Source organism: Natator depressus, chromosome 27 (genome assembly GCF_965152275.1).
Source record: "Natator depressus isolate rNatDep1 chromosome 27, rNatDep2.hap1, whole genome shotgun sequence".
Lineage (NCBI taxonomy): Eukaryota > Metazoa > Chordata > Testudines > Cheloniidae > Natator > Natator depressus.
The window spans coordinates 13481309-13508384 of NC_134260.1; the positions used below are offsets into that span (position 1 = coordinate 13481309).

The 27076-nt window shown below is 65.6% G+C and overlaps 1 protein-coding gene across 2 annotated transcripts in view; it reads left to right on the forward strand.

Annotated features, from left to right (window-relative positions):
- RARA (retinoic acid receptor alpha) overlaps positions 1–22063 on the forward strand; it is a 50315-nt gene extending 28252 nt beyond the window's left edge. For both annotated transcript variants that reach the window (XM_074940678.1, XM_074940679.1), the window contains 7 exons: positions 13873–14021; positions 16159–16300; positions 18770–18930; positions 19887–20063; positions 20518–20722; positions 21116–21274; positions 21733–22063. In XM_074940678.1, the coding sequence (XP_074796779.1) occupies positions 13873–14021; positions 16159–16300; positions 18770–18930; positions 19887–20063; positions 20518–20722; positions 21116–21274; positions 21733–21944 (1205 nt within the window). In that variant the 3' untranslated portion in view covers positions 21945–22063. The remainder of the gene's footprint in view (positions 1–13872; positions 14022–16158; positions 16301–18769; positions 18931–19886; positions 20064–20517; positions 20723–21115; positions 21275–21732) is intronic.
- The last annotated feature ends 5013 nt before the right edge of the window (positions 22064–27076 follow it).

A 27076-nucleotide genomic window follows, 5' to 3' on the forward strand; every position in this document is an offset into this window, starting at 1 on the left:
AGGCAGCGGTGTGCAAGGGGAGCATTGTGTGGCCTTTGGGGTTGGGGCCAGAATTAGATTCGGCTCCTGGCTGGGAGCAGCCTCCTGAAAATCCGGCTGTAATCCAAGGGCTGGGCTGGGAACGGGCTTCCCCTCGCCGGGCCTCTGCGGCTCCTCGCTGCACATCCCTCCTGATTACTGCTAGGGCTAATGCCCCGCACCGTCGCCATAAGCAACCCTTGGCCTAGTTAATTCCCGCCTTCCCCCGCCCTCCCTCGCCTGGGCAGGCGGCTGGTGGGGTGCTGGGGGTCCCCGGCTGCACTGGGCTTTCTGGGAAGAGCCTGGGGTTGAAAAGCGGCTCGCTGGCCCAGGGTGTGGAGGGGGATGAGCAGGGTATTTACTGCCCATGATCAGCTCTCTGACCAAATCCAATTAACTAAATAGTCTGCTGTGGCTTTATCCGAGCTATGTATGCGGGGCGGGTGGGGGGCCGTGTGGAGCCCCCGGGAGGGGTCATTGTTTCCTGGAAACCCCCCCCCCATACCCATTCACATCCCAGGCCTAACACGAAGAGGCCGGGTGCCCCATTTTCCGAAGGGCAGGCGGGGAGCTGAACCCATTTCTCCCCCCGCCCCTTCGTTGTGTGGATCGGACCCGGTGGCTCGCACCAGCCCAGGGAGCAGGGTTGTCAAAGCCCATCAGGGCTCCACCGCTCCTGGGGCTGGGGGAGTAGAGACCAAAACTTCAGTGTGCATGGGGCCACCAGATCTGCCAAGGGGCCATACGCCCCCCGGCAGGCGAACAGCAGTGTGGGACAGCCAGGGTGCCAAGGGATGCATTCCTCGCACCCTGCCCCCATGCAGCCCCCCAGGAACTGTCCCGGGCCCCTTTGGAGCGCATGGGGTCAAGACACAGTTGAAACACAGAGTGAGTTTAAGGCTGTTGGTTCTTTCCCAGCGCCAGGCAGGGCAAGGAGGAGGCTTGGAATGGGGGTGTTTTTGTGTGTGTGTTGGGGGGGGGGGTGTTTGAAATGTAGACTGGGGCAGAGTGGGTTAGAAATCGGCTCAGTCCCCCAAGAGGCAGCTATCGCCTGCTCCGAACAGGCCAGCTGGGATCGGAGCGAAACAGGAGAGAAAAACAAACCGAGAGACACAGGCATAGAGACGTGTGGGGAGCGGAGGGGCTGGGAGCTGGGTTCCTTGGTGGGACCCGGGGTTCTGGGCCTGGTGCGTCTGCGTCCGGTCCAAGGCCCTTTGGAGCCAGCAGCACTGCTGAGGTCAGAGCCTTCGGCCCGGTTAGTGGGATGAGAGGCCAGAGGCCCGTCCTTTGGGAGGGACAGTCCCCCCCCCCCCTCTGTGAGGCACTGGGCTGGAGGCCCGTCCTTTGGGAGGGACAATTCCCCCCCCCCCCCCCCCGTGAGGCGCTGGGCTGGATGCAGGGCGAATGCGCCGCCCTGCTCTGTGTCTGGGCTCTTTGTAGATTGTTTTCACGGGGGGGGGGGGGGCTCTGGGGCCCTCCCTGCAGAATGATCTGCCCTGCCTGGCTCCCTGGGGATACTGGGTCTGGATGGCAAACAGCCGGCGCCATGCTGGGGGAAAGTCCTTGCCGGGCGGGGCGGCTTTCCAGGACTTTGTTATGGAGGGTGAAAGTGACACCCCCTTGGATGCCAGCTTTCTGGGGCGGGCGGCCTCTTCCGGGCCAGTCGCCTCCCCCTTCCCTGGGTCGCGCAGGAGGGCAGAGCCCCGAGGCTCTGAGCAAGTGCACCCGGGGGACTCTCTTGTCTTCCAGTGTCAGGGCAGCAGCCTGAGCTGGGGGATCCACGAGGGGCAGGGATGGGGGGACCCCCCCCAGCTAGGTTGGCCTGTACTACTGAGCCAAAGCGACGTCCGAGACCCTGCCTGGCATTGGAGCTGTTAGCTGCCACCTGAACTGGGCCCGTTAAATAAAACCTCCCAGGGCCAGTGCTGGACCTGGAATGCAGCCCCGGTCCATCCAAACCCGCCGTGCCCAGCCTGCCCTCCTGGTTGCCCAGCCCCCCCCCCCCCCCCCCCGTGCCCAGCCCCTGGGCGCTGCCTGCCCTCCTGGTCTCCTAACACCCGCCTCCCTGGCCCAATCTCCAGAGAACAAAGTCCCTTTTTGCCATTGTCTGTGGGGCCCTTTGACCTTTTGCTCTTATCAGGGAGTCAACAGGACCCTCCTCCGGGGCCTTTGTCAGCGAGGGGGGTGGGAAGCTCCTTGGGCAGCTTGTTGGTTTTTTGGCTTAAAGCTTCTAAAAGGTTTGTGTGCAGAGGGCGGAGGGGGGCTGCTCTTTTGCCTTCCCCTCCCCCTCCAGGTGTTGCGAAAGGCCCGGGCTGGGCCCTGGGGGGGCCTTGGCTGCGCCCCGGAGCCTGGGGCCGACGGGGTTTATTTTCAGGCGCCTGCTGGTGCAGAAAATAGGATGCAGGTTTGGAAGGGTGAGTTGGCCACGGGTCGCCCACGGGTCGCGCGGCCACCTCCCTGGCACTGGCAGCTCTGGCCTGATCTCGGCTGGCCTGGGCCAGGTGCGCGGGGGCTCCCTGGTGTCGGGTGGGGGTAGCTTGCAGGAGTGGGATGTGCTCTGCTTGTCCTGCTCCGAGAAGCTGAGGCCGGGATGTGGAGGCCACTGGTGGTGGGGCGGGTGCCGGGCGAAGCGAATTAGCACCATCTAATAACTGCCGGTGTCTGGCTGGGGGGTGGGCTTTCAGAATGGGAGGGGGGCACGGATTCAGAGCCTGCTGGGGAGGAGGCTCTGTCTGTCCCGGTGCCTGGTCTCTGGCAGCCCGTGAGGAAGGCGTCAGGGTGCCCCGCACTGGACAGGTGAGGAGTAGCCTGGTCGACAGGGTCCCTTCCGGGCGCTCAGTCCCGGGGCCGCTCCGGGCGCTGGACCCACACTCCTCAGAAGTGGCGGCAGAATCCTGGCTGCCTGGTGAGGAGCCTGGGGTGCCCGACGGAGCGGGGCTGGCAGCTCCTGGGTTCTCCCGTTGGCACTGGCAGCCAGTAACATGCCAAATCCAGAGCCTCTCTTAACCTGTTGGTCCAGGCATGGTGGGGGGGGCAACACTTTCCCCGATCCCCCTTGTGCTCTCGCCTGGGGGTTGCGAGGAGGAAGGGCTACACCTCTCAGCCCCTTGGGGCCAGGAGCCTGCTGATTTCTAGTCAGGGACGGGTCAGACTGGGGCACAAGTCCTGCCCCATGGGCCCTGGGGCCTGTCCGGGGGGCGGGGGAGAGGCTGTGGGGGTGGGCGAGACCCCTGCGGGAGCCCTGCTCAGATTCCTGCGGCTGATCGCGACTCTTCCGCCGGACGTTTGTCTCTGGGCAGTGCCAGTTCATGGAAACCAGACACTTGGCTAAGGGCCGGTTCCCACGATTTATTGAGTTTAACGCTAAAAACTTACTTGCAGGGAGAGAAAAAGGGTTTGAAATTGTGAAAAGAGCCATTTTGACTTCTTTTTTTTTTTTTAATTAAAAATTCTGGTTTCCTGCCTAGCACGGGGAGCTAATTGTAGTTTCTCAAACACCCCCTAACAACGGCTAAAATGGAAACAAAACGTGTTAATTGACCCAAGCCAGATCACTGATCAGGGCATGAAAATGTTCTGAACTTCTGACTTTTTGCCCTTAATTGCGAGGGGAAAATTTGTCCAACCTGTAACCCTCTGGCCAGGCGGGAACCTTGTACAGCTGGTACAGCCGGGGTGGCTTCCACATTCCCCACCCCCGCAGGGGAGTGTCTTCTCCCGGCGGGCTGGGGACCCCCCATGCTGGTGCCTGCCCCTCTCCAAGGAGTCTGCGCCCTGCACCCATGCTCGCCTGGCTTTTCTCTGGGCATTGATGGCTGGGTCAGGGGAGCTGCAGCTCCCAGCACCCCAAAGCGGATCAGGTATCTCTCTCGATTTGGGGGTGCTGCCCTCCCTGCCCCCCCCCAGTTTTCCCTGACCCCCCCGTCCCATCTAGAGCCTGGGGGTGTGCTGTGTGAGGTGTCCGTGTGACCTGCCGGTGTGGGGAAGCGTGACCCGTGGGGGGGGTGGAGCCGGCGCAGCGTGTGGGAAAGGCGGGGGGGGGCGTGGATCCAGCACTGCGTGTGATCAGGTGTCAGTGCGCCGGCCGTGGTGTGCTTGTCCTGCATGGTGGGCAAGGGGCGTGGAGTCCCTACAGGGCTGGAGGGGCCGGGCATTGCTGTGGGGGTGGATGGAAGGGCGCATGGTGAATTGCCAACAAATGACGGGTGCCCTGACCTTGCCCATCCTGGGTCTGCTCTGGGTTGCTCCCCCCGGCTGGCAGCACTGCAGCGGTCCCTGCAGGTAGCTGGCTCAGGCCGATACGACACCCTCCCCCCGACTCCGGCTGGGTCTGAACGCTGGGCCGGGGGTAATGTAGCTGGCATGCGAGCCCCCCCCCCCCCCCCCCCGAGCTCCTGCAGGTCTCAGCTGGGTCAGAGCATTTCAGGCCAGCCCTGGGGATGGTTATTTGCGGCAGGCAGCGTGGGCTAGTGGTTAGAGCAGTGGGCTGGGCTCTCTGTCCCTGGCTGCGCCACTGACTTGCTGTGTGACTGACAGTCACTGCCTCCTTTTGTGCCTCAGTTTCCTCCTCAGTTTGCGTGGCGCTCTCTGGGAGGGTTACTCTGGTTCTCTCTAGCCAGGGAGCTGGGGATCCCTCCCTTTGGGGGCAGTGGGGCTGGTAGGGGGCCGGGACAGCTCTGTCCCCCGGGGAATGTCCATGGTACCGACTGTGGTGCAGAGAGATCACGTGACCTGTCCGCTGCTGCTCCCCAGTGTCCAAGCGAAGAAGGGAACCCAGGAGTCCTGACTCCCAGCCTTCTCCCCTGCCTGGCCCCACTCCTCAGAGCCTGCGTCCACCCTGCCAAGGGCACTGCCCCCTGCTCTCCAGCTGAGACTCAGCCTGGTTGGGGGGGGAGGGGGAGGCAGCCCCCCCCCCGGTGGGCTCCTGTGGGGTTCCAGGAGCCAGGGGGAGGCTGTGTGTGCCCGCGGGGAGGGGGGGGTGGTGACAGACACTCGCTGCTCTCGGCAGCCAGCGCGGGGCGGGGGCGACGCTCTCCTGGGCAGCGTGGCGGGTGGGCGCGGGGACGGCCCCGCAGTCTCCTCACATTAGCCGTGCTCCGTCGCCCCCACCCCGGCTGGCTCTGCCGCAGCCAGCCCCCGGCGCTGCGGCACTCGGGCGGTGCCAGGCAGGCAGGCCGGACGCGGGCAGATGGGGTCGGGGGCACCTGGTGAGTTCGGACCTTTCTCCCCTTGCGGGCGGGGGAACCCGAGGGCACTCCGCGAGCAGGGCTCTGCTGTATGCTACCTCCCACCCAAGGGCCCCCCCATGGCTCGGCTGGGCAGGGCGTACCAGGCTTTGGGGGAGGGGATAGCATGGCAGGAGGGGGCTGGTCTCCCCACCTTGATTCAGGCTCCCAGGGGTGCTGCAGCCAGGGTCTCTCGGGGGGTCGCCCTGCCCAGTGGCCCAGCCTGCCTCGGGCAGGCCAGGCCGGGTCTGCACTGGGCGTGGGCTGTGGGGCCAGAGCTGAGGGGCTCTGTGGGCCCCGAGCTGTTTGCGCCCAGGGGCCACCCTCTTCCAGCCGCTCAGCAGTTCAGGGCAGGAGAGCGATGGCTGAGTTCGCAGCCCCCCCGCCACCCTCCAAGCCATGCAGGGGTCTGTCTGCCCACGGCAAGACCCGGGGGGCTGATGCTGCCCTCCTTTAAAGTCATGGGGTTCAAGGCTGCCCTGGATCATATGGGGCCCCCCAGGACAGATGGCTCAGATGCACCCTCCTTGGCGTGGGGGAGGAAGAGGTCAGGCCACCAAGGGGTTCACAGGGGGTGTTCGCCTGGGCCTGCCAGGGGCTGTGGGGGGAGCAGTGCTGCAGGATGGGGAATTTCCCTAACGGGGCATCTAGGGGTTAGCGCAGGATGACTTTGGCAGTTTGTCTCTTGCTTTGAGTGGGAAGGCTGGGAGCCAGGACTCCTGGGCGCTCTCTCCAGCTCTGGGAGGGGAGAGGGGTCCAGTGGTTAGATTGGGGGGGGGGGGGGCATCTGGGAGCCAAGACTCCTGGGTTCTCTCCCCAGCTGTCTCTGGAATGCTGGCCGGCCCCGCTGCCCGGGAGCCTGGTTTCCCACGCCGGCGCGGTGGTGACATTGGCCCGCCCGGGGGCTCCCTGGCCGGGCGGAGCTGGTAGCCCGGGTGTTCTCTCTGCAGGGCTGTGGCACTGCCTGGGGGCTGGGCAGCCGGGCAAGGTCTGGGGCGTGTCTCGCTGGATTTCCTGTGCAGCGACTCAGGAAAAGCAAACCCATGAGGAGTGAAAATAGAGCCAGGGCTGTGGGAGGAAGGGAGGGGGTGGGGGGCTTTTAAATCCTGTTTGCCCAGGGAAGCTCTGAGCTGCAGCATTTGGCTTGCAGCTGCTTCCCCTCTTACTCTTGGGGGGGGGGGGGCTGGGAGTCAGGACTCCTGGGTTCTAGTTGCCTGCAGCCCCCCTCCTGGCACCTTTGTACCGTCCCCTCTCGTGGGGCCCCTCCTGCACCGCCGCCCCATTTCTGCTCCCTCCGCCCCTGGGTTACTTCACACGCCAGCCCCTCCCTCCAAAAGCAGCTTCCCCTGCTCCCCAGGGTACGTCGGGGAGGGGGTGCTGCTCTCCGATGCCACCCCCGGCCCCATGTGCCCGGAGCTCTTGTGGGGAGCGGGCTGGGCTGCCCGGCTTTCTGCTCTCCTGGGATCGGGCAGGGGCCTCCGGGAAGGAAGGGACGTGCCTGCTTTGCTCTGCAAGGTCTCTGTGCCAGGTAGGTGCCAGTGTTGCTCTCCCGCAGCTGCTCGGTCAGATGGCGCGAGCCTGGCACAGTCGGGGCTGCCGGGGGACTCGGTGAGTGGCTCCAGCTCACCGCCACTGTAGGTGCTCTGCATGCCCCACGTCTGGCAGCAGCTGGCGTCCGGTGCCCCGTGTGTGACTAAGCTCGAGCAGCGGGGACCCCCTGCCAGGCCTGTTGGAGCTTGGTGTGGGTGGCAGGGGCAAAGCTGGCTTGGGGAACGTGGGGCCGGGGGGGCTGACCAGGTCTCCCCACCCCCAACTGGTCCAGTGCCCTGGGTCTGTGTCACCAAAATCTCCTGCCCTAGTGGCACGTTGGGGAAACCGGAACCAGGCTGTGCCTGGCCTGGGCCATGAGGAGCACCCGCCCCACCCCGCCCTCCTTTCCCATCCCTGCCGGGGCCCAGGCTGGGGTGGGCAGCTTTCCCCTGGCAGTGTCATGGGTAGCGGCCTGCACCCCCCCATCCCTTAACATCCCCCCCACCCGGCAGATGTGGTCCGGGGGTCCGGGCTGGGGCAGGGAGGCGGGGAGCTGCTGCCATCATGTTGGCATGGGCGGGACGCGGGGGGAGGAGTTGTCTGCTCGGCTCTGCAAGGCCCTCTGTTGTCTGATGGGGGGGTGAGGGGGCAGGAGGCCAGCACTGGTGCCACGTCCACCCACCCACCCTCTGCTACGTCAGATCTCTCTGCGCCAGCCTCGCCCCAGCCGCCTTGAGTGCTCATGGCTGCCAGGGTCCCTTTGGAGTGAGTGTGTGTGTGTGCGCGCGCAGGGGTGGCTGCGTGTGCAGGTGGCACAGGGACATGTGTGTGGGGATACGTGTGCAGGAGGCACGGGGACATGCGTGTGGGGATTCTTGGGCCAGGGCATGGTGTGCAGGGGGCACGGGGACATGCGTGTGGGGATACGTGTGCAGGGGCAGGGCTGCGTGTGCGGGGGCACGGGGACATGCGTGTGGAGATGTGTGCAGGGGCAGGGCTGCGTGTGCAGGGGGCACGGGGACATGCGTGTGGGGATATGTGTGCAGGGGGCACGGGGACATGCGTGTGGGGATACGTGTGCAGGGGCAGGGCTGCGTGTGCAGGGGGCACGGGGACATGCGTGTGGGGATGTGTGCAGGGGGCACGGGGACATGCGTGTGGGGATAGGCATGCAGGGGCAGGGCTGCGTGTGCAGGGGGCATGGGGACATGCGTGTGGGGATATGTGTGCGGGGCGGGGGGCGTGTGTGTGCATGTAGAGGTCTCTGTCTGTCTCTCAGTGGCGTGTGGCACGGGCTGTCAGCCGCGCTGGGTGAGCGCCGCTCTCCATGAGGAGGGTGATAGACCCCGGCCTGCCGGTGCCCGGCTGGCTCCGCTCCCTGGAGTGGCAGCGCCCGCCGGGGATCAGTGCCCAGCACGTTCTGTGCGGCGCTCGTCACAAACGCCAGCATCTCCTGCCCCCTGCCCTGACTCTTGGCCCTGCAGCCCGGGCCAGATGCCAAGTGGGCCTGTCCCGGGAAGCCCTGGGCACTGGCCGCCACGCTGGGCTGGAACGAGGGAGGGGTTAGCCCCCACCCCAGATGGGCAGCGCTTGCCTGTGTTGCCAGGGTGGATGGGGGTGGGGTGAGGGCTGGGTGGAGTCTCGTTGCCCCGTAGCTGGGGTGTGTGGGGCTGGAACAGGCCGGCTCCTCTCCCACTGGAAAGTTGGTGCCAGCGTGTGTTGGCAGAGCGAGGGCGCTGTGCTGGTTCGGGCCAAGGCTGGCGCTGCTGTCACAGGACCATGGGCACCGACAGGTACTGGGACCCCAGGCTCCTTTGACAGGTAGCAGGCTCCCTGCAGCCTCCAGCCCCTGCCCCGTAGGGATCCCATTCTCCCTCCGTGCCCGGCCTGCTCCCTCCCACGGTGGCATCCCAGCCCCATTGCCTGAGCGTAGCTGGCAGTGGCGCGGGGCTGGGGGAGCCGGGGGGGTGCGCGGGACACAGGCTGGACCGTTCCGGGCCACCAGCAGCATCTCCTACCCCAGGGCTCTTTGGGGGAGCTGATCACCTGGCCGGGCTGCATGGTTTCCCCTTCTCTCATGGGGCTGACCCGCTCCCTGCCAGCGGGGCGGGGGGGGGGCGGGGGGCAAAGTGTTGTTTAAGTCCCTGTGGGGAGAAGTTTGGGAGGACGTGGGAGCCGTCTCGGCTGGTCCCTCAGCCCCTGCCCCACAGAGCTCAGGGCCTGTCAGGCGGGGGGAGGAGGAGCGAGTGCTGCCCAGGCTGGGGCCGAGCGCCTGTTTCCCGGGCCGGGCTGCCTGAGGAGGGGCTGGGCACAGAAACAGCGCGAGTCTGCCCAGAGGCCCCAGCGCCAGCCCTGGCCCGCCCCCCATGCTCCCATAGGCCTCCCGCTCTCCTGGGCCCCCACCAGCACTCCTGTTGGCATCACCCCCGGCTCTTCCCCCCCCCCCCCATGCTCCCACGGGCCTCCCCCTCTCCTGAGCTCCCACCAGCACTCCTGTTGGCATCACACCCGGGGTGCCCCCCCCATGCTCCCACAGGCCTCCCCCTCTCCTGGGCCCCCACCAGCACTCCTGTTGGCATCACCCCCGGGCTGCCCCCCCCCATGCTCCCATGGGCCTTGCCCCGCCTCTGTGCATCCTGGGCCCCGTGTGTGTGAGCACCCCCCACCCACCCCGCGCCTGCCGGAACGCGAGCCCCCCCACGCCAGGCATGCGAGGAATGGCTGGGAGAGCCGAAGGGGAAGGATCCCCCCCCTGGGCTGGGCTGTCTATTGTCAAGAATGTGGGTCTTGGCAGAAGCTAACCCGACAATGGCTCCTTTGTGCCGATCCTCCGGCTCCTTTGTCACGTGCCCTTTGGAGTCTCCCCCTCAGCCCCCCGCAGCCCCCCTGCTTCCTCCTGCTCCACCCCCTGCTGCCCCCCTCCGGCCTCAGCCCCCTGCTCCCCCTGCCTGTCCTCATCAGTAGCTTACTGGTTTGTCCAGCTTCTGAGCTCGTCCAGGTCAGCCCCCCCCGATCCCCCCACGCCGGGCCAGGAACTGCAGCCTGGCTTTGCACCCCAGTGTGGGCGGGGGGAGCTGCTCTTCCTGCAAAGCAGCGGGGGAGGCGGAGGACTCCTGGGGCCAGAGGGCAGCTTGCTCAGGGCAGGGGGCTTGAGGGGCCTGGCTGGGCTCCCTGGCAGTCGTCTGGACACCCCTGGCTGGGGCTCTGTGACCCGTGTTCTCTCTGCTTTGTAGAGAGGGAAACTGAGGCCCAAACACAGTGCTTCTCCGAAGGTATTGCACAGTCTGGCCGGGCCTGGACTCCCAGCCCCTGCTCCACCCACTAGGCTGCACTCTCAGCTACAAAAATAGAAGCCAGGAATCCTGGCCCCAGGTCCCGCCTCTAACCATTAGACTCCACTCCCTCCCAGGGGCCAGAACAGAGTGCCCAAGCCCTGGCTCCTTGGCGCCTGGCCCTGAGCTTGCCAAGGGATCCCAGCGTGCAGCGGGGGAAGCCCTGGGCCGAGACGCCTTCCTGCCCTGCAGGAGGATGTCGGGCAGCTGCCAGCTGCGTTCTCGCTGCCCTGGGCCCAGCCCGAGGCCTGTTCCCCAGCCCCTCACCCCGGCTGCGCTGCTGGGCCTGGCTCCGGCTGATGCCGGGGTGGGGAGCCCATCTCTTTCCTGCTGCTTGTCCCAGATGGACCTTGCCCCTCGGGGAGCCCCTGCAGCCGTGGGGGCTGGGGATCCAGACACTCCTGAGCAGCTGCTGCGTCCTGGCGGGCACTGGGAGCTGGCGAGGGGCTGCTTGTTTTGCTGCTCTCCAGCCCCTGACTCCCTCCCCCCAAGGCCCGGGCGGATGGACAGACGGACAGTGTCAGCAGATCTGCAGCCAGCCTAGTGCTTACAGCACAGCCCCTCGCCCTTGGGCAACCCCAGGAGGCCTGGCTGCCAGCCCCACTGCTCTGACCACTCACTGCATGGTTGACCCGCTGTCCCGTGGGGCGCCTGGCCCGGTCTCCTGGGGCTGTGGCCTGCTGGGGGGTCCTCAGGCCTGGGATCCTGCCTCTGCCACAGGGCCCCTGGCGCTGCCCGTATGCAGCCAATGAGGATGTGCCCTGCAGCTGCCGGTATGAGCCCCAGCCCCCTTCGGGGGGCTCTGGGGTCCCCACCTCGGCGCTGTCGTTCGAGGAGCCCCTGGCCCGCGGGGAATCTCCCCTTGCCTCTGCCTGTCTCTGGGCCCGCCTGGACTCGCCCGTAGCACGGTGCCTATGTTTGCCCACTGTGCCTGCCCCGAGCTCCTGGGTTTCCTCACTGCAGAGTAATTAGCGCAGCCTCCTTCGTTACCCTCAGGAGAAGCGACAGCCTGGACCTGTGATGGGAACAGGTCCCCCACTTTTACCTGGGGCTTCCCCTGTGGCTGTGACCAAAAGGCTCCGAGCTGGGGTGGGGGGCCTGGGAAATGCCCATCCAGCGCCGCCCTGTCCCTGGGCGTTCCCAGACAGCCACTCTCCGGGGGCTCCGCTTTGGGGGGGTCTCTCAGCAGCCCCCTGCGGGGAGCAAGTGCCATGTAACTCCCCCACCTGTTGCCCCCTTTCCCTTCTGGTCAAGTACCCCCCGGGAGGTGTCCCACCCCGGGTCCTGTCTCCTTAGCCCTCGTGTGCCTGGTGCCCACCTGCAGCGGCAGCAGCCGGCCCCGTGATGGCGTGCGAATGCCCGAGAGAGATGCTCCGTGCCCCTTGGGGGGGAATGGGAGCCCTGCCCCTGGCCTATCTCACAGCAAGGACAGAACCCAGGAGTCCTGGCTCCCAGCCCCCCTTGCTCTAACCATGACCCCCCTCTTTTCCCGGCTGGGCGGTGGCTGGGGGCCAGGAATCCCCCAGCAGGGCCCGTCTGGAAGGGGCTGGCAGTGCCTGGGGTGGCTTCCCCTGCGCTCAGGGCCGCGTTGCTCTTTGCAGTCTGATCCCCGCATGGGCAGCAGGCAGGGCCCCCTTGTTCCCCGCGCAGAGCAGACCTGGGGGGTGGGGGCTGGTGTGTTAACCCCGCGGGGCCAGGCCCGTCATATCCTGTTCAACTGGTTCGCTTGGCTCCCTCTGTGTGCAAACACCCTGAGCAGCTGGCACCGCCGCCTTAACCCCTTCCTGGCCCCGTGCCCGCGGGGAGCAGGTGGGGTTAGGGGTACTGCTGGGCCTCCCCCCCAGAGCCAGCCCCTGGGTCTCCCCTCCCCCACCCCCTGCCCAGCGCTAGCACCCCCAGGGAGGGGGCATTGCAGTGCGCTGTGGGGAGGATTTGCGCGCCGCTACCCTCTACTGGCTGGAATTGGACTTGCCCCGCCTTGTGTCATAGGCTCCGTATTGCCGCTCGCTGGCAGGGTGAGCTCAGGGGCACGGGGGCAGCTGTGCCGCTCTGACTGCAGGGAGTCCAGCAACATCCCCCGTTCGCCTAGCCTTTGGGGAGCGAGGGCCTGGTCCGCGTTCCCCGGCTAAGCCCCATCGGCGCTGGGCTGGGGCGGGCGGGGGCGTGTCTGTGGCGCCGTTTCCCTGGCGCTCTGACGGGTTGGGGGACTGTGGTTCTGTGAACGGGCAGCTCGAGATGGGCCCAGCGCAGGCCTGTCGGCGGGTAGAGAGCCGGGCCCAGGGGAGCTCTGTGCACCCCGGGGAGGAACGAGCTGCAGGACTGTTGGCTTCTGGTCTCACCCCCTTGCTGGCCTCTAGGCGAGTCACTGTGCTTCCCATGCCTCAGTTTCCCCATCCAACCTCTGTTTGTGCAGAGTGTGTCTGCCGTGCATGTGCCAGGGTGGGCACGTGTCCGTCCGTGCGCGGCATGCGGGAGGCTCCCTTAGCACCGGAGCAGACGCTCGGCCAGGCAATTGCTGCTGTTAGGGTCAGTTGCAGGGGGCATCGGGGCCCTGGGTGCTGGGGCGTCTCCTGGGTGGGACGGGAGGGTTTGGCTGGGTCGATTTGTTTTCAAATTTCTAGTTCAAGGTCATACCCTGACAGGCCCCCCCCCCAACGCCTTTGCAGACCCCCCAATTGCAGACACACACACCCCTGCACTCACCCAATTGCATGCACACGCCCGCACTCTGAGGTGTCCAGACGAACCCCGTCATCTCCCGACAGCGGGCTCTCAGCTCCCGGGGGAGCCCAGGCCACCTTGGTTCCAGGGTGCGGCTGGCAAAGCCAGTCCTGCCCACCCCTCCGTCCCGTGGAGGGATCTGGCTGCTCCGAGGGCGGCCAGGGCAGGGTGCTGGGCAGACAGGGGGGAGTGCTGGGCTGCCGGGGCGGGGTGCCAGGTGGACCCGGGAGGGGGTGCCAGCAGGTCCCTTCAGATGCTGATCAGAGGCAGCGAGCGGCTCCTGGGCTAGGCTTTGTCTGACTCGGTTCCAGGCTCCATCCTATGGCCTGGAAACGTCAAGCTGAATCTGCAAGGCTGGGAATCCGCCTCCCACCTCCCTTGCGCTCGAGGGCTGGCAGCTCCCCGGCGGGCGCGTGGGTTCCTGGGGGGCCCCGGGACTGCCCCGAGGGGGGGGACCCTGCTGCCGGGAATGCAGCCCAGGAGCGGCCAGGCGTGCAGGGGACGGAGCACCGGGAGGCTGCCCTGGCGTTTCTGGCACTGGGCAGAGCAGAGGGAGCCGCGTGTCCTTGTGGCTGGTGTCTCTCTCGCGACGCTCTGATACCGTGGTGATGGGGCCCGTGGGGCTGGGTTCCAGCAGCACTGGGCACCGCGGGGGCAGGGCCATGGGCTGGCGTTCATCCAGTAGGGAGATAAACCCCCCACACACAGCCAGCCAGGCCAGCACAGGGGCAGCCCCCCATGCCAAGAGCAGACCATGGCTGCTTTGTAGGCATCTCCCCTCTGCGCCCAGCATGGCCAGCCGTGTGGCAGGGTCCCGTGAAGTGGGGAGGGAGCAGACTCTGGCTCGCCCACCCCCCGCCAGTGGCTTTGCCCTGCCCCCCAATTTCCTGCCGCAGCTCCCCTCTCCCCGATGTCCCCTCCCAATGCCCTGCTGCATGCGGGGCGCCCGCCATGAGGCAGAGTCCCTCTGGGTGCCCGTGGGCGGGGACAGGCCTCTCCAAGCGCAGCAGCCAGACCCCTGAGCGCATCTCCCCTCCTCCCCACAGCCATCGAGACGCAGAGCACCAGCTCCGAGGAGATCGTCCCCAGCCCCCCCTCGCCGCCCCCGCTGCCCCGGATCTACAAGCCCTGCTTTGTGTGCCAGGACAAATCCTCGGGCTACCACTATGGGGTGAGCGCCTGCGAGGGCTGCAAGGTGAGTGCGGGGCTAGCAGGGAGCTTGGGGGGCAGGGCTGGGGGGCCCCGGGTAGCGGGTATGGAGGGGGGGCTGATGTGGTTACAGCTCCCTGAGGGGTGACCCCAGGTCTGGTTCAGACAAGGGGACGAGGAGTCCTGGGTTCCAGTCGCGCCCCCGCTCCTGCCGTGGGTCACTTCGCCTCAAAGCAGCTGCTGATGGGGCCCCCCGGGCCACGTGCTCAGCTCCGTGCTCAGTCACGGGAACCCGCGCGTTTGAACGAGGCCCTCGAAGTCTCAGTTTTCCTGCCCGTAAAGCAGTGCCCCCGTTCCTAGCCCAGCCCTCAGGGGGCGCCAGGCGTCCACCCCACTCTGGACCTGGCATGGGGGGCTGGCAGCTGTGGTGTTTCTCTGGCTGTTCCACCCAGTTCACATCTAGGACCCCCTGCCCCCGCCAGCCAGGCACCTCTCCACAGTGCCCGTCACCCGTGGTTGGCCTGGGCGTGGCACCCTGCACTCTGCATCCTGCTGCAAAACGCTCCCAGCCTGTGGCTGGCCAGGGCAGGGGGCTCCCTCTCCCATCCCCGCTGGGCAGCAGCCTCCAGGCCAGGGGCTTTGCTGACTGTTCAGCCCTGAGGCTGGAGGGCAGCGTAAACCATTCCTTGGGTGCGGGGGAAACTGAGGCACGGGGAGAAGTGAAGTCCCTTCCCAAGGTCTGCCAGTGTGTCTGCACTAGGAATAGAACCCCAGAGTCCTGGCTCCCCATCCCTTGTATTAACCGCTAGACACCCCCCACGCACACCCGTTACAGCCCTGCAGTGGGGCTGCGCTGGGTGGCATGCCGTGTATCTGCACTGGGGCACTGCCCCAGTCCATGCAGCTCAGGGCCCCCCAGGAGAGCACCCCCTGCCCCAGCCTCGCGGATCAGCGAGCAATGTGGGGCTTAGCCTGGCTCTGCCTGGGGATTAGCGCTAAACAGTGCAACAGCCGCTGGCTCCGGCCCCGTTCGGCTGGCGTCACCATCTCTGCGTAGGGGTCAGGGTGAAGGGCGCCGGATTGGGTGCGTGTCTCAGTGTCGCGCACACGCAGTCTCCTGCTCTCGTGTGCCCTCAAGCGCAGCCGGTTAAAGCTCCCCCACCGAGCCCCCGAGTGTCCCGGTGTGTGTGTGTGTGTGTCCCACCCCGGGAGGGGGGCGCGTGGGAGCCGGGATTAATCCCTCAGCGCGGATGTGCGGGTTCCGCGCTCAGCTGCTTTGCATCCCTCAGCACGTCTGAGTTACATTCCAGCAGCGGCTGGGCCGGGGCCAGCCCGGGGGCGGGGGAGGAGGACGTCTGGCTGCGGAGTCTCACACGTCTCCTGGCTCCAGCGCCCACGGCCAATCTCCCCTCCGCTGGGCCCATCCCACCGGCCTGGCTCTCCTCTTGGCTCCTGGAGAGGAAGGGGACCTTGCGGCCTAGGTGTAGGGCTGGGGCTGGGGGGCGGGGGGGGTCACTTCCCAGCTCTGCCACAGACGCTCCGTGCCTCATTTTCCCCATCTGTGAAAAGCTGGTGACGCTCTTTCCATTTTCTGCCTGGGGTGCTTCTGTTCTTGATAGCAAGCCCCCATCTCGGTCGGGGTCTGGGGGGGCCCCCGGCGCGAGGGGAGCCCCCATCTCGGTCGGGGTCTGGGGGGGCCCCCGGCGCGAGGGGAGCCCCCATCTCGGTCGGGGTCTGGGGGGGCCCCCATCTCGGTCGGGGTCTGGGGGGGCCCCCGGCGCGAGGGGCTGTACACTTGGTTCCAGACTTGGCTCCGGGCTCCTGCTGCTCCTTTGCCCCCGGAAGCTCTGACCGTCTGGCTTTACTGCCATGCAGCCGTGCAGCCAGCAGGGGGAGCCGCTGGGTCTGGACCGGGGGGGAGGACGGGGGGGGCGCCTTTTTAATTGTAATTAAAGCCAAACCCCGTGGGCTGGGGAGGCCTCATCATGCCCCCCCACCCCATGGGCGCTGCACCGGAGCCCCTCCGACGTCCATCTGTGCTGCTTCCCTCCAGAGAGCCCCGGCTGGACCCTGCCCCCCCGGGCACTATTGTAACACTAGTGCCCTGCAGCCGGGTGGGGAGGGGGCGGCTGGTGCCCCGGCTGCCCCCCCACGCTCACGGGGGCTCTGACCGGCTCTTCCAGGGCTTCTTCCGCCGGAGCATCCAGAAGAACATGGTCTACACCTGCCACCGCGACAAGAGCTGCATCATCAACAAGGTGACGCGGAACCGGTGCCAGTACTGCCGCCTGCAGAAGTGCTTCGACGTGGGCATGTCCAAGGAGTGTGAGTGCCGGGGGTTATGGCACCGGGGGGCGGCTGGGGGGTTATGGCCCTGGGGGAGGAGAGCATGGCATGGGGGGCAGGCTGGGGGGTTATGGCCCGGGGGAGGAGAGCATGGCATGGGGGGCAGGCTGGGGGGTTATGGCCCGGGGGGGGAGGGCATGGCATGGGGGGCAGGCTGGGGGGTTATGGCCCGGGGGGGGAGGGCATGGCATGGGGGGCAGGCTGGGGGGTTATGGCCCGGGGGGGAGGGCATGGCATGGGGGGCAGGCTGGGGGGTTATGGCCCTGGGAGGGGCATGGCATGGGGGGCAGGCTGGGGGGTTATGGCCCCGGGGGGGGGAGGGCATGGCATGGGGGGCAGGCTGGGGGGTTATGGCATGGGGGGGCATGGAATGGGGGCAGGCTGGGGGGTTATGGCCCGGGGGGGGAGGGCATGGCATGGGGGGCAGGCTGGGGGGTTATGGCCCGGGGGGGAGGGCATGGCATGGGGGGCAGGCTGGGGGGTTATGGCCCTGGGAGGGGCATGGCATGGGGGGCAGGCTGGGGGGTTATGGCCCCGGGGGGGGGAGGGCATGGCATGGGGGGGCATGGCATGGGGGGCAGGCTGGGGGGTTATGGCATGGGGGGGCATGGAATGGGGGCAGGCTGGGGGGTTATGGCCCTGGGAGGGGCATGGCATGGGGGGCAGGCTGGGGGGTTATGGCCCGGGGGGGGCATGGCATGGGGGGCAGGCTGGGGGGTTATGGCCCCGGGGGGTGGGGGTGGAGACAGGCCCCCGAGCGCTTTGCTGAGCCACCCCCGGCTCGTTTCACGGGAGGCGGGACAGGTGGAAAGAGCCGATTCCCCGCCCGTGGGTCTGAAATCCTCCCCCCTCCGAGCACGTGGGGGGCCACAGGGGAGCGTGGGGGCGCCCAGGGCGGGGAGGCAGAAAGCCGGCGTTGCACCCTCCGGGGAGCAGGCCGGCGTGGGAGTCACCGAGCCGGCCCGGGCGGCACTGGTAAGGCCCCCCCCCCCCCCCGCCGTGGGCCGGGGGCTTCCCAGTCAGGCCAAGAGCTGGGCCCCTTCCCTTCCTGCGGGATCTAGCCCGTTGCCCCGGCAACCCGTGATTGATGATGTCAGAGATAAATGACGCTGACAGGGGCCTCCCGGCGTCTGCAGGCCAGTTGTCATGGCGCCCGCCTGTAAACCCGCCCTCGCGGCTGCCTGGCTCTGCAGAGAGCAAAGGGGGTGCAGCTGTCTGGCCCCGCCCCCCGCCTCGTGGGGCCCTCCAGGAGAACCCAGGCATCCTGCCCCCCAGGTTCCTGCCCCATCCGCTGCGGTGGCCCGGCCGTGCCCCTGAGCCGGGGCGGGCGTGTGCTCAGAGACCGGCTTGGGGGGGACCCTGCCTGGGGAGTGGGGAGGGGGCCGGCTTGGAGCTGGGGGCCCTTCCCAGCCTGCCCCCCCCCGGGGTGCTAGCCGCCGGCTGCAGCGGGTGTCATGGAGCCAGGGCGGGGGATGAACTGAGGCCTCGGTGCGGCTGGCTCTGGGCCGTGCCCTGGCCCGATGATGAACGCCGGGTCACAGCTGCAATGTTCCCTCCCCGACTGATCCCCGCGTTTCGCTCCTCTCCACGGTGCTGGGTTTGCCGAGCAGCCGTGAGTGGTTCCCGCAGCCTTGGCCCCCCTCCCTCGGCGCACGGCCTGAGCGATGGCCTGTCGCCGTAATCGGCTGCTGATGGCCCCGGCGCCTTGTTAAAGAGCCGTGTGCGCGGCTTCTGGCTTCGCTGCCATTTGTCAGCTCGGCCGCTCCAACCGCCTGAGGCCGCGGGCCCCGCTCGCCCATCCCCCAGCTCCCCCTGCGGCCCCAGCTCGCCTCAGCCCCCAGGAGCCTGATCGCCCCAGTTTGCCCCCAGCTCGCCTCACCCTCCAGCTCGCCCCTGGCCCCCAGCTAGCTCCTGGCCCACCCAGCGGTGCTCGCCCTGCCCCCAGGGGAGGAGATCGGGTCTGTTCTGTACAGGGCAGGGGCAGGCTGGCTTAGCGGTTAGGGCATCCGACTGGGGGAATCTGGTTCAATTCCTGCCTCTGCCACTCGCTGTGTGGGGCTGGTCACCGGGCCTGGGTCTGTGCAGCCCGGGGGCTCCTGGGGCACAGCCTGTGTCTTGCTGTGGGGCAGCGTCTGCTGTTGGTCCTCACCGTGCAGGGGGCTCACCTCCCCCCTCCATGCAGTCCCCCCAGTTCACCCCCCATACAGCCCCCCCAATCCCCTCCCGGGCTTCTCTCCCGGCCCCGCCCCCCCACACTAGGGGGGGCTGCTGATACCGACGCCCCGAGGGGCTGGGCTCGCTGCCCGCCACAGTCTGTGATCGCTGAGCTCTCGGCGCCGGGGGGGGTGCCCAGCGAGTGACCCCCCCCCGGTCATGGCAGTTAGAAAGGGGGGGTGCGCCGAGGGGCATCGGGGCCGGCCCGCTCACCCGCCTGCCCTCCCCCCCCAGCCGTCCGGAATGACAGGAACAAGAAGAAGAAGGAGGCGCCGAAGCAGGAGTGTTCGGAGAGCTACGTCCTCACGCCCGAGGTGGAGGATCTCATTGAGAAAGTGCGCAAAGCCCACCAGGAGACCTTCCCCGCCCTGTGCCAGCTCGGCAAATACACTACGGTGAGTGCCCGGCCGTCGCCCCAGCCTCGGGGGAACGCTGCTGCGGGGCGGGAGTGAGGGGCAGCAGCAGCCCGGGGGCTGGGATCAGGATTCGGGTGTGCGGAAGTGGGGCTGGAGCTCCGGGGGGCAGGCTGCATCTGGGAAGCTTCACTCCCCCAGCTGGCCTAGCTATGAGCACGGCCCGATGTCCCCTGACATCCCTGCCAGTGCCCCATTTGCTCCACGCTCTAGCCAGGGTCTGTGTTCCCAGCCCCCTGCTGCCTTGGCCTGGGGTGCCCAGGGGGCTGACAGCAAAAAGTGCAGGGAGCTGGGAGCCAGGACTCCTGGGTTCTCTCCCCAGCTCCAGGAGGGGAGTGGGATCTAGTGGTTAGAGCAGGGGGGCTGAGAGACAGGACTCCTGGGTTCTCTCCCCAGCTCCGGGAGGGGAGCGGGATCTAGTGGTTAGAGCAGGGGGCTGGGAGCCAGGACTCCTGAGTTCTCTCCCCAGCTCCGGGAGGGGAGCGGGATCTAGTGGTTAGAGCAGGGGGGCTGGGAGACAGAACTCCTGGGTTCTCCACCCCACTCCCCTCCCAGAGCTGGGGAAAGTGGTTAGAGCAGGGGGGCTAGGAGACAGGACTCCTGAGTTCTCTCCCCAGCTCTGGGAGGGGAGCGGGGTCTAGTGGTTAGAGCAGGGGGGCTAAGAGCCAGGACTCCTGGGTTCTATCCAGCTCTGTCCCTGATTTTCTGCATGCCCTTGAACAACTTGCTTCCCCGCTCCGTGCCTCAGTTTCCACAGCTGTACAGTGAGCCCCCTGCATCTTTAGTTAAGTACTGACTGAGAGGTGCTGCGAGGGCAGAGCGCTGTTCATGCTGGGGGACAGGGGGGTACATGAGGGCCGCCCCGTGGGGTGACGGGCTGATGGAACCGGCCCCTGGCCCTCCCCTTCCCGCTCACCGTGGCCGGCACGTCCCTGCAGAACAACAGCTCGGAGCAGCGAGTCTCGCTGGACATCGACCTGTGGGACAAGTTCAGCGAACTCTCCACCAAGTGCATCATCAAGACGGTGGAGTTTGCCAAGCAGCTGCCCGGCTTCACCACGCTCACCATCGCCGACCAGATCACCCTGCTCAAGGCCGCCTGCCTGGACATCCTGGTGAGCCCCCCAGCTCCCCCTGCACCACTGACCCTGGGCACTGTGGTGTTCCCTGCCTGGCCAGCTGCAGGCAGTGTCCCCTGGAGGGCTGGTTCTTGGCACTGGGGGTTGTGCCGGGGGCGCAGATGGGGCAGACCAGGGATCATGGGGTGGGGTTGATGCCAGGGGGCAGTGGGGAGCAGGGTTGGGGAGTATTGGGGGTCAGGGCTGGGAGGCAGTGGGGAGGCAGTGCTGGAGGGCAGAGCTTGGGAACAGTGTGGGGGGCAGGGCCGAGGGACAGTGGGGGGCAGTGCTGGAGGGCAGAGGGGGCAGGGCTTGGGGACAGTGGGGGGGCAGCGCAGGAGGGTGGGGGGCAGGGCCGGGAGACAGTGGGGGCAGGGCTGGAGGGCAGGGGGCAGGGCCGGCAGATAGTGGGGGACAGGGCCAGGGCCGCACTCACCCCAGCTCCCCCCAGATCCTGCGGATCTGTACGCGCTACACGCCGGAGCAGGACACTATGACCTTCTCGGACGGGCTGACCCTGAACCGCACCCAGATGCACAACGCCGGGTTCGGGCCGCTCACCGACCTCGTCTTCGCCTTCGCCAACCAGCTGCTCCCGCTGGAGATGGACGATGCGGAGACCGGGCTGCTCAGCGCCATCTGCCTCATCTGCGGGGGTGAGAGCCGGGGCGGGGGGTGCCGGCGGTGCCCAGGACAGGGCTCCCTACCCCTGGGAGGTCCGTTGCAGTCTCTCCACATGGGGGTTGAGCCAGAGCTCTCCAGTGTACCCACGGGACCCGACAATAACAAACCGGGGGGGCTGGGGGGGAGATGGGTGCTGGGTTCCCAGCAGGCTCTGGGCCCTCTCAGGGCTGATTAACACCCCCCCCCCCCCAAACAAATGAGCTCCCCCCGCTCGGGTCCCGAGCCGTGCTCAACAGCACCCCCTGGTGGGGAGCTGGGCACTAGACTCTGGCTTCATGGCTGGGATCCCGGCCCCTTGCACTGCGGTGCCTGGGGAGGGGGCTCGGCCCCGGCCCTGGCACTGACCCACCCCCCGCCCCCCCCAGATCGCCAGGACCTGGAGCAGGCCAACACGGTGGACAAGCTGCAGGAGCCACTGCTGGAAGCGCTGAAGATCTACGTGAGGAAGAGGAGGCCCACCAAGCCCCACATGTTCCCCAAGATGCTGATGAAGATCACGGACCTGCGCAGCATCAGCGCCAAGGGTGAGAGCCCGGCGGGATGGGGCCGAGGGGAGGGGCTGGGGGGGTGAGGGGAGAGAGCCTGGGCGGGATGGGGCCAAGGGGAGGGGCTGGGGGGGTGAGGGGAGAGAGCCTGGGCGGGATGGGGCCGAGGGGAGGGGCTGGGGGGCCGAGGGGAGAGAGCCTGGGGGGCAGGGCTGAGGGGAGGGGCTGGTGCTTCTCCCCCCCACCAGGCAGTGGGGCACTTTGATTGGGGCTGGAGTCGGGCCGTGGGGCCGGGTTTCTCCCCCAAAGTGTGTGTGTCCGAGGGAGGGGGGCGCAGGCTGAGTGCAGAGAGGGTGACTCCAAGCATCCCCCACCCCCGTGTACCCTGTGCCCTCCAAGGCAGGCCCCCGGAGCCTGGCCCCACACCGTCCCCTGTGGGGGGCCAGGCTGGGAGCCCGCAGGGCTGCGCTGAGCCATCTGCCCCCGTCTGCCCGCAGGCGCCGAGCGGGTGATCACGCTGAAGATGGAGATCCCCGGCTCCATGCCGCCCCTCATCCAGGAGATGCTGGAGAACTCGGAGGGCCTGGACACGCTGGGCGGGCAGCCGGGCGCCTCCCGCGTGAGCAGCCTGGCGCCGCCCCCCGGCAGCTGCAGCCCCAGCCTGTCGCCCAGCTCCAACAGAAGCAGCCCGGCCACCCACTCGCCGTGACGCCGCGGCCGGCGCCGGCGCCAGGACGCCGTTCTTGCTCTTTGCTGCCAGGCCCGAGGGCCGCATGGCAAGCCGAGGAGGAGGGGGAAGAGGTGACGCGGCCGCGGGCCACCCCCCGCTCCGGGCCCTAGGCCCCAGCCCGTTCCTGTCCGTACCAGCACACGCCGTGGCCGTGGCTTCCCTGTTGATTTGTGACGGACTCCTCTGTAGAATCAGAAGTGGATCCCGTGGGCACTGCCAGGGGGCCGCTGGCTCTGCGGGGGGCACGGAGCCCTCATTGGGATCGGCTGGGGCTGGTTTACAGACCCCCAGCGACTGACGTTCGTACCCAGGTTGGAGCAAACTAGCACCCCGCTCCCCCCCACTCGCCCCCCCAGCGCGCTGGCGCAGGGGTCCGGCCCATGGCCGGGGGGCGCTGCACCCATGTGAAGATGAAGTGTCGTTTGGTTGAGTTGCATTTCAAGTGTTTCCGGGGGGGTTGGGGGGAGTGGGTCGGTTTGGGAAACGTTTGTTGTTGTTTAAAATTTTCATGAGCAAAATCGATCAGCTGATTGTGGCCGTCACGTGCACCCCCACCACGTTCCCCCCCCCACACACACACACACACCTGTCGTCACCAGCAAAACCAACAACAATCCAGTTCGCTTGTCAGGTCAACCCAGAAACACCCCCAGGAACCAGAGGCCGATTCCTTGCAAAGCCAGACAAAGCCAGATTATATATCTATAAATAGCTATAAATATCTATAAATACCTTTTAAAAACTTTGTAAAAGTCGGGAGGGGTTTTTAGAGATGTGCTGCGGTTGGCAAGGGGGGGGGGTCCCGGTTCTGGATGTGAAGTGGGGGCGGGGCTGGGGGCTGGGGGGGGACGGGGGTCCACACAATTTATTATTATTAAATTTTTTTGTTGTTGAGATTGCCCTGGCTTTGGAATCTCTGGGGAGAAGTTGAAAGAGGAAGAAAAACACAAACCCAAAGAGGCTCCCGCCCCAGGGGTATTTTTCCTCCCCCCATGCCACTGGGCTGTTCTTGATTCCTGTGAAATCCAGTTAGGGGGCACTGGACGCGGCCTGTCAGTCTCTGCCTCGGGCAGGGGGGGCTGTTTGATTTGAAGTGTGTTTCTCTGGGGGAGGACCAGCGACCTCCACGGATATCTGCTGGGGGCACATAGAAGGGCTGGCAGGTGGCACTATGGGGGGCAGACGAGGGGCTGGCCGGGTGGCTTAGTGCCCGGGGGGCTCTGCCTGGAGGTAGCTGCTTGTTCACCTGCTTGGCCTGTTCCTGCTACACACGGGGGTTTGGCGGGGGGGGGGGGGCAGAGCTGAGCCTGGCATTGGCGCAGCTGCCCTGTTAGCCCCCCAGTGCCCTGGCTCCCCCCACCCTGAGCCTGCCCCAGACGATCAGGTGTGGGTCCTGGGGTGAAGATGGGGGCTGGCAGGAGGCCAGGCCGGGGGGTGGCCAGGCTGGGGGCTGATGGCGTTCGTTATACCAGCTCCCTGTCACGTCTGCTGCTTCCCTGGCCCTGGCGGTCCTCCTCCCCCGCCACACGCACATCCCCTTGCAGTGTCTGCCCTGCAATGGGAATGGGGGGGGGCACTGGCTGTAGCGGGGGGGGGTGGGAGGGAGGGGCCTGGGTTGCAGCGCCCCGCTCTGCTAGCACGGGGGCCCGGTTGGTGTATTCCTCGCACCCCGCCCGACTCCAGCTGGGTGCCCCACACAGCCAGGCCAGTCACACCCTAGGCTGCTGGGGGGGGGGGGGGGGTGAAGCCAAGCTCAACCAGCCGAGAACTGGTGGGGTGGGTCTCGCTTGGGGAGATTCCTGGGCTGGGGCGGGCGAGAAGCACCAACAGCCCAGAGTCCAGGAAAGCAGCTGCCCTCACCTGAGAGACACACTGTGGTGGGAGTTCGGGGGGGGGGGGTAGCGTCCCGGGGCTGGTGGACGGGCGGCTCTGAGCCATGAGTGTCAGCTGGGCATTGGGGCCGTTGGCCAGACCCTGCGGGTAAGGCTCAGACTGGCTGGGCTGGCAGCGGGCGCTGGGCAGACCTGGTTCGCCGGGGACGGGTAGGATCCGCTTGGATGAGCGCACCCCTAGGCGCCGATTCCCCCATGTGCGGGCAGGGGCCGCACGGTGCTGCCCAGAGGGGAGACCGGGACCTGCCTGAGCCAGCTCCCGATGCGCGCCCCAGCGTGTTGAGGGCAGTGCTGGGCTGGGGCCAGGCGGGTCCTGCCCGGGGATGGGGGGCGGGTTGCTCATTTTCAGGGTTGTGGCTTATTAAATTAAAGCATCCTCGGCCCCATGGGCCTGCTGCTCTGGGCACCAGGGGCACCAAAGCTGCCCCCCCAGCAGATGAATTAATACTAGGGCTGTCGATTAATTGCCGTTCACTCACACGATTGAGTCAATAAACGTCTCGCGATTAATCGCCCTGGTAGTAGAATACCAACTGCGCTGTCTGAAGAGTTTGGATGTTTTTCGACATTTTCAAATATGCTGATCTCTGTTACAACACAGAACACACACTGCGCAGTGCTCCCCTTCTCTTCGGTTTTATTACAGAGCTTTGCACGGTAAAAGATCAAACGGATACTTCTCAATTCACCTCATACAAGTGCTGCAGTGCAGCCTCTTTATCCTGGAGTGCAACTTACAAATTTGGGGGTTTTTTGTTACATAACCGCACTCAAAAACAAAACCATGTAAAACTTCAGAGCCTGCAAGTCCACCCAGTCCTATTCTCGTTCAGCCGATCGCTCAGACAAACACGGGTTTTACATTTGCAGGAGACGAAGCTGCCTGCTTCCTGTTTACAATGTCACCAGAAAGTGAGAACAGGTGTTCGCATGGCACTTTTGTAGCCAACATTGCAAGGTCTTCGCATGCCAGAGATGCTCAACATTCGTACGCCCCTTCATGCTTCGGCCGCCATGCCAGAGGACATGCTTCCATGCTGATGACGCTCGTTAAAAAACTAATGCGGTAATTAAATTTGTGACCGAACTTCTTCAGGGAGACTTGGCTGTCCCCTGCTCTGGTTTACCCGCATTCTGCCGTATAGTTTGGGTTTTCGCCGTCTTGGATGACGGCCCAGCCCGTCTGATTGAAGAACACTGTCACTGCAGATTTGAGAAAACGCAGAGAAGGTACCGATGTGAGATTTCTAAAAATAGCTACAGCACTCGACCTAAGACTTTAAGAATCTGAAGTGCCATCCAGAATCTCAGCACGTGCCACGCCTCGTCCCTCTGTCAGAAGTCTTAAAAGAGCAACACTCCCATGCGGAAACTACAGAACCCGAACCACCCGAAAGGAAAATCTCCCCTCGGATGATGAAAATGAACTTGCGTCGGTCTGCCCGGCTTTGGATTGTTATCGAGCAGAACCCGTCATCAGCATGGACGCACGTCCCCCGGAATGGTGCTTGAAGCATCGAGGGACGTATGAATCTTTAGCGCATCCGGCACGTAACTATCTTGCGACGCCGGCTACAACAGTGCCATGCGAACGCCTGTTCTCACTTTCAGGTGACATTGTGAACAAGAAGCGGGCAGCATTATCTCCTGCAAACGTAACCAACCGTGTTTGTCTGAGCGATTGGCTAAACAAGAAGTAGGCCTGAGTGGACTTGCAGGCTCTAAAGCTTTACATTGTTTTACTTTTTAATGCAGTTATTTTTTGTACATAATTCTATATTAGTAAGTTCGACTTCCATGATAAAGAGATTGCACCACAGTACTTGTATTAGGTGAACTGAAAAATACTATTTCTTTTGTTTTTTTACAGTGCAAGTACTTGTAATCAAAAATACATAGAGAGTGAGCCCTGTACACTTTGTATTCTGTGTTGTAACTGAAGTCAATATATTTGAACATGTAGAAAACATCCAAAAATATTTAAATAAATGGCATTCTATTCTTAACAGTGTGATTAAGCGTGCAATTAATCACAATTTTTTTAATTGCTTGACAGCCCTAATTAATACAGCCTCGCCCAGGCACCTGCAGCACTATAGCTGGGGAAACTGAGGCACAGCAAGAGCCTCCCCCATGGTGCGTCATGGGCAGAGCTGGGAACAGAACCCAGGAGTCTTGGCTTGGGCAGTGGTGCAGCCATGAGAGGGTTAATGGGGGGGCCCTGATGCAGGATCTGGCACGGGAGGGGGGTTGGTGTTTTTCTTTTCTACCTTTTTTTCCATTAACCTCTGGATGTGGCGCCACCCTCCTGCAACAGGAAACAGGAGACAAGGGGAACCTGGCACATAGCCAGCCCCTGCCCCCTGCATGTCAGCCAGACAGCCACACACGCCCTCCCAAAACGTGAGACCCCCCCCACTGCAGCGCCCGCGGCTGCCACAGGCCCGTGGCCACGCACCAAGCGATTAATGGGAACCTTGGCACACCCCCTGCCGGTGCCCCTCAACCCTGACCTGCAGCCCCCTGCTATTCTGTTGCTGGGCTCCCCCCACACCTCTGTCACCGTATCCAGCCCACACAGGGTAGGGCTGACGTCTGACACCAGGTTCCACCCCATGCACGGCCATCGCAGGCCCTCAGCCGCCGCTAAGGCCCCAGGCGTCTGGAGCCGCATGCCCGGCGTGGCCAGAACAATCGTTACCACACGGCACGCTGGGATGGCCTGGAATTTGGTTCCAACACGGGGCACTGCCAGGGTCTCCCCACAGCCGTGAGTGCTGCCAGGGCTCGGTTCTGGGCAGCAAGCCCTGCCCGGCCTTGCCCAGCTCTGCCAGGGTGGAGCCTCTGAGCGCTCAGGCAGAGGGAATGTGTCACTGACAGGACAGGTTGAATTTAGCTCCTGCTCCAAATCGAAGTGTGAAAACGAAGGGAGAACATGGCCCCAGCCCAGGGCAGCGTGTCCCCCCCCCGTGGGACCGAGTTGCCGTTCGGCTCACGCCACGGCACCAACCTCGCTCACAAATCACCGGTTGGGCTCGGGTTTTTTAATTAAAAAGTTTTCTTCTGTTTATTCACACAAATGTATAAAATTTGGCCACACCATTTCGCCTGGCCCCAGAGCCCCCCATCCCTGCCCGCCCCACCCAGCTTCCTGTCTTCAGGAACCGTCCCGTCCCCCGGCTGAGCAGCAGGCAGAGGGGCTGGGTCAGTTCATTGCCC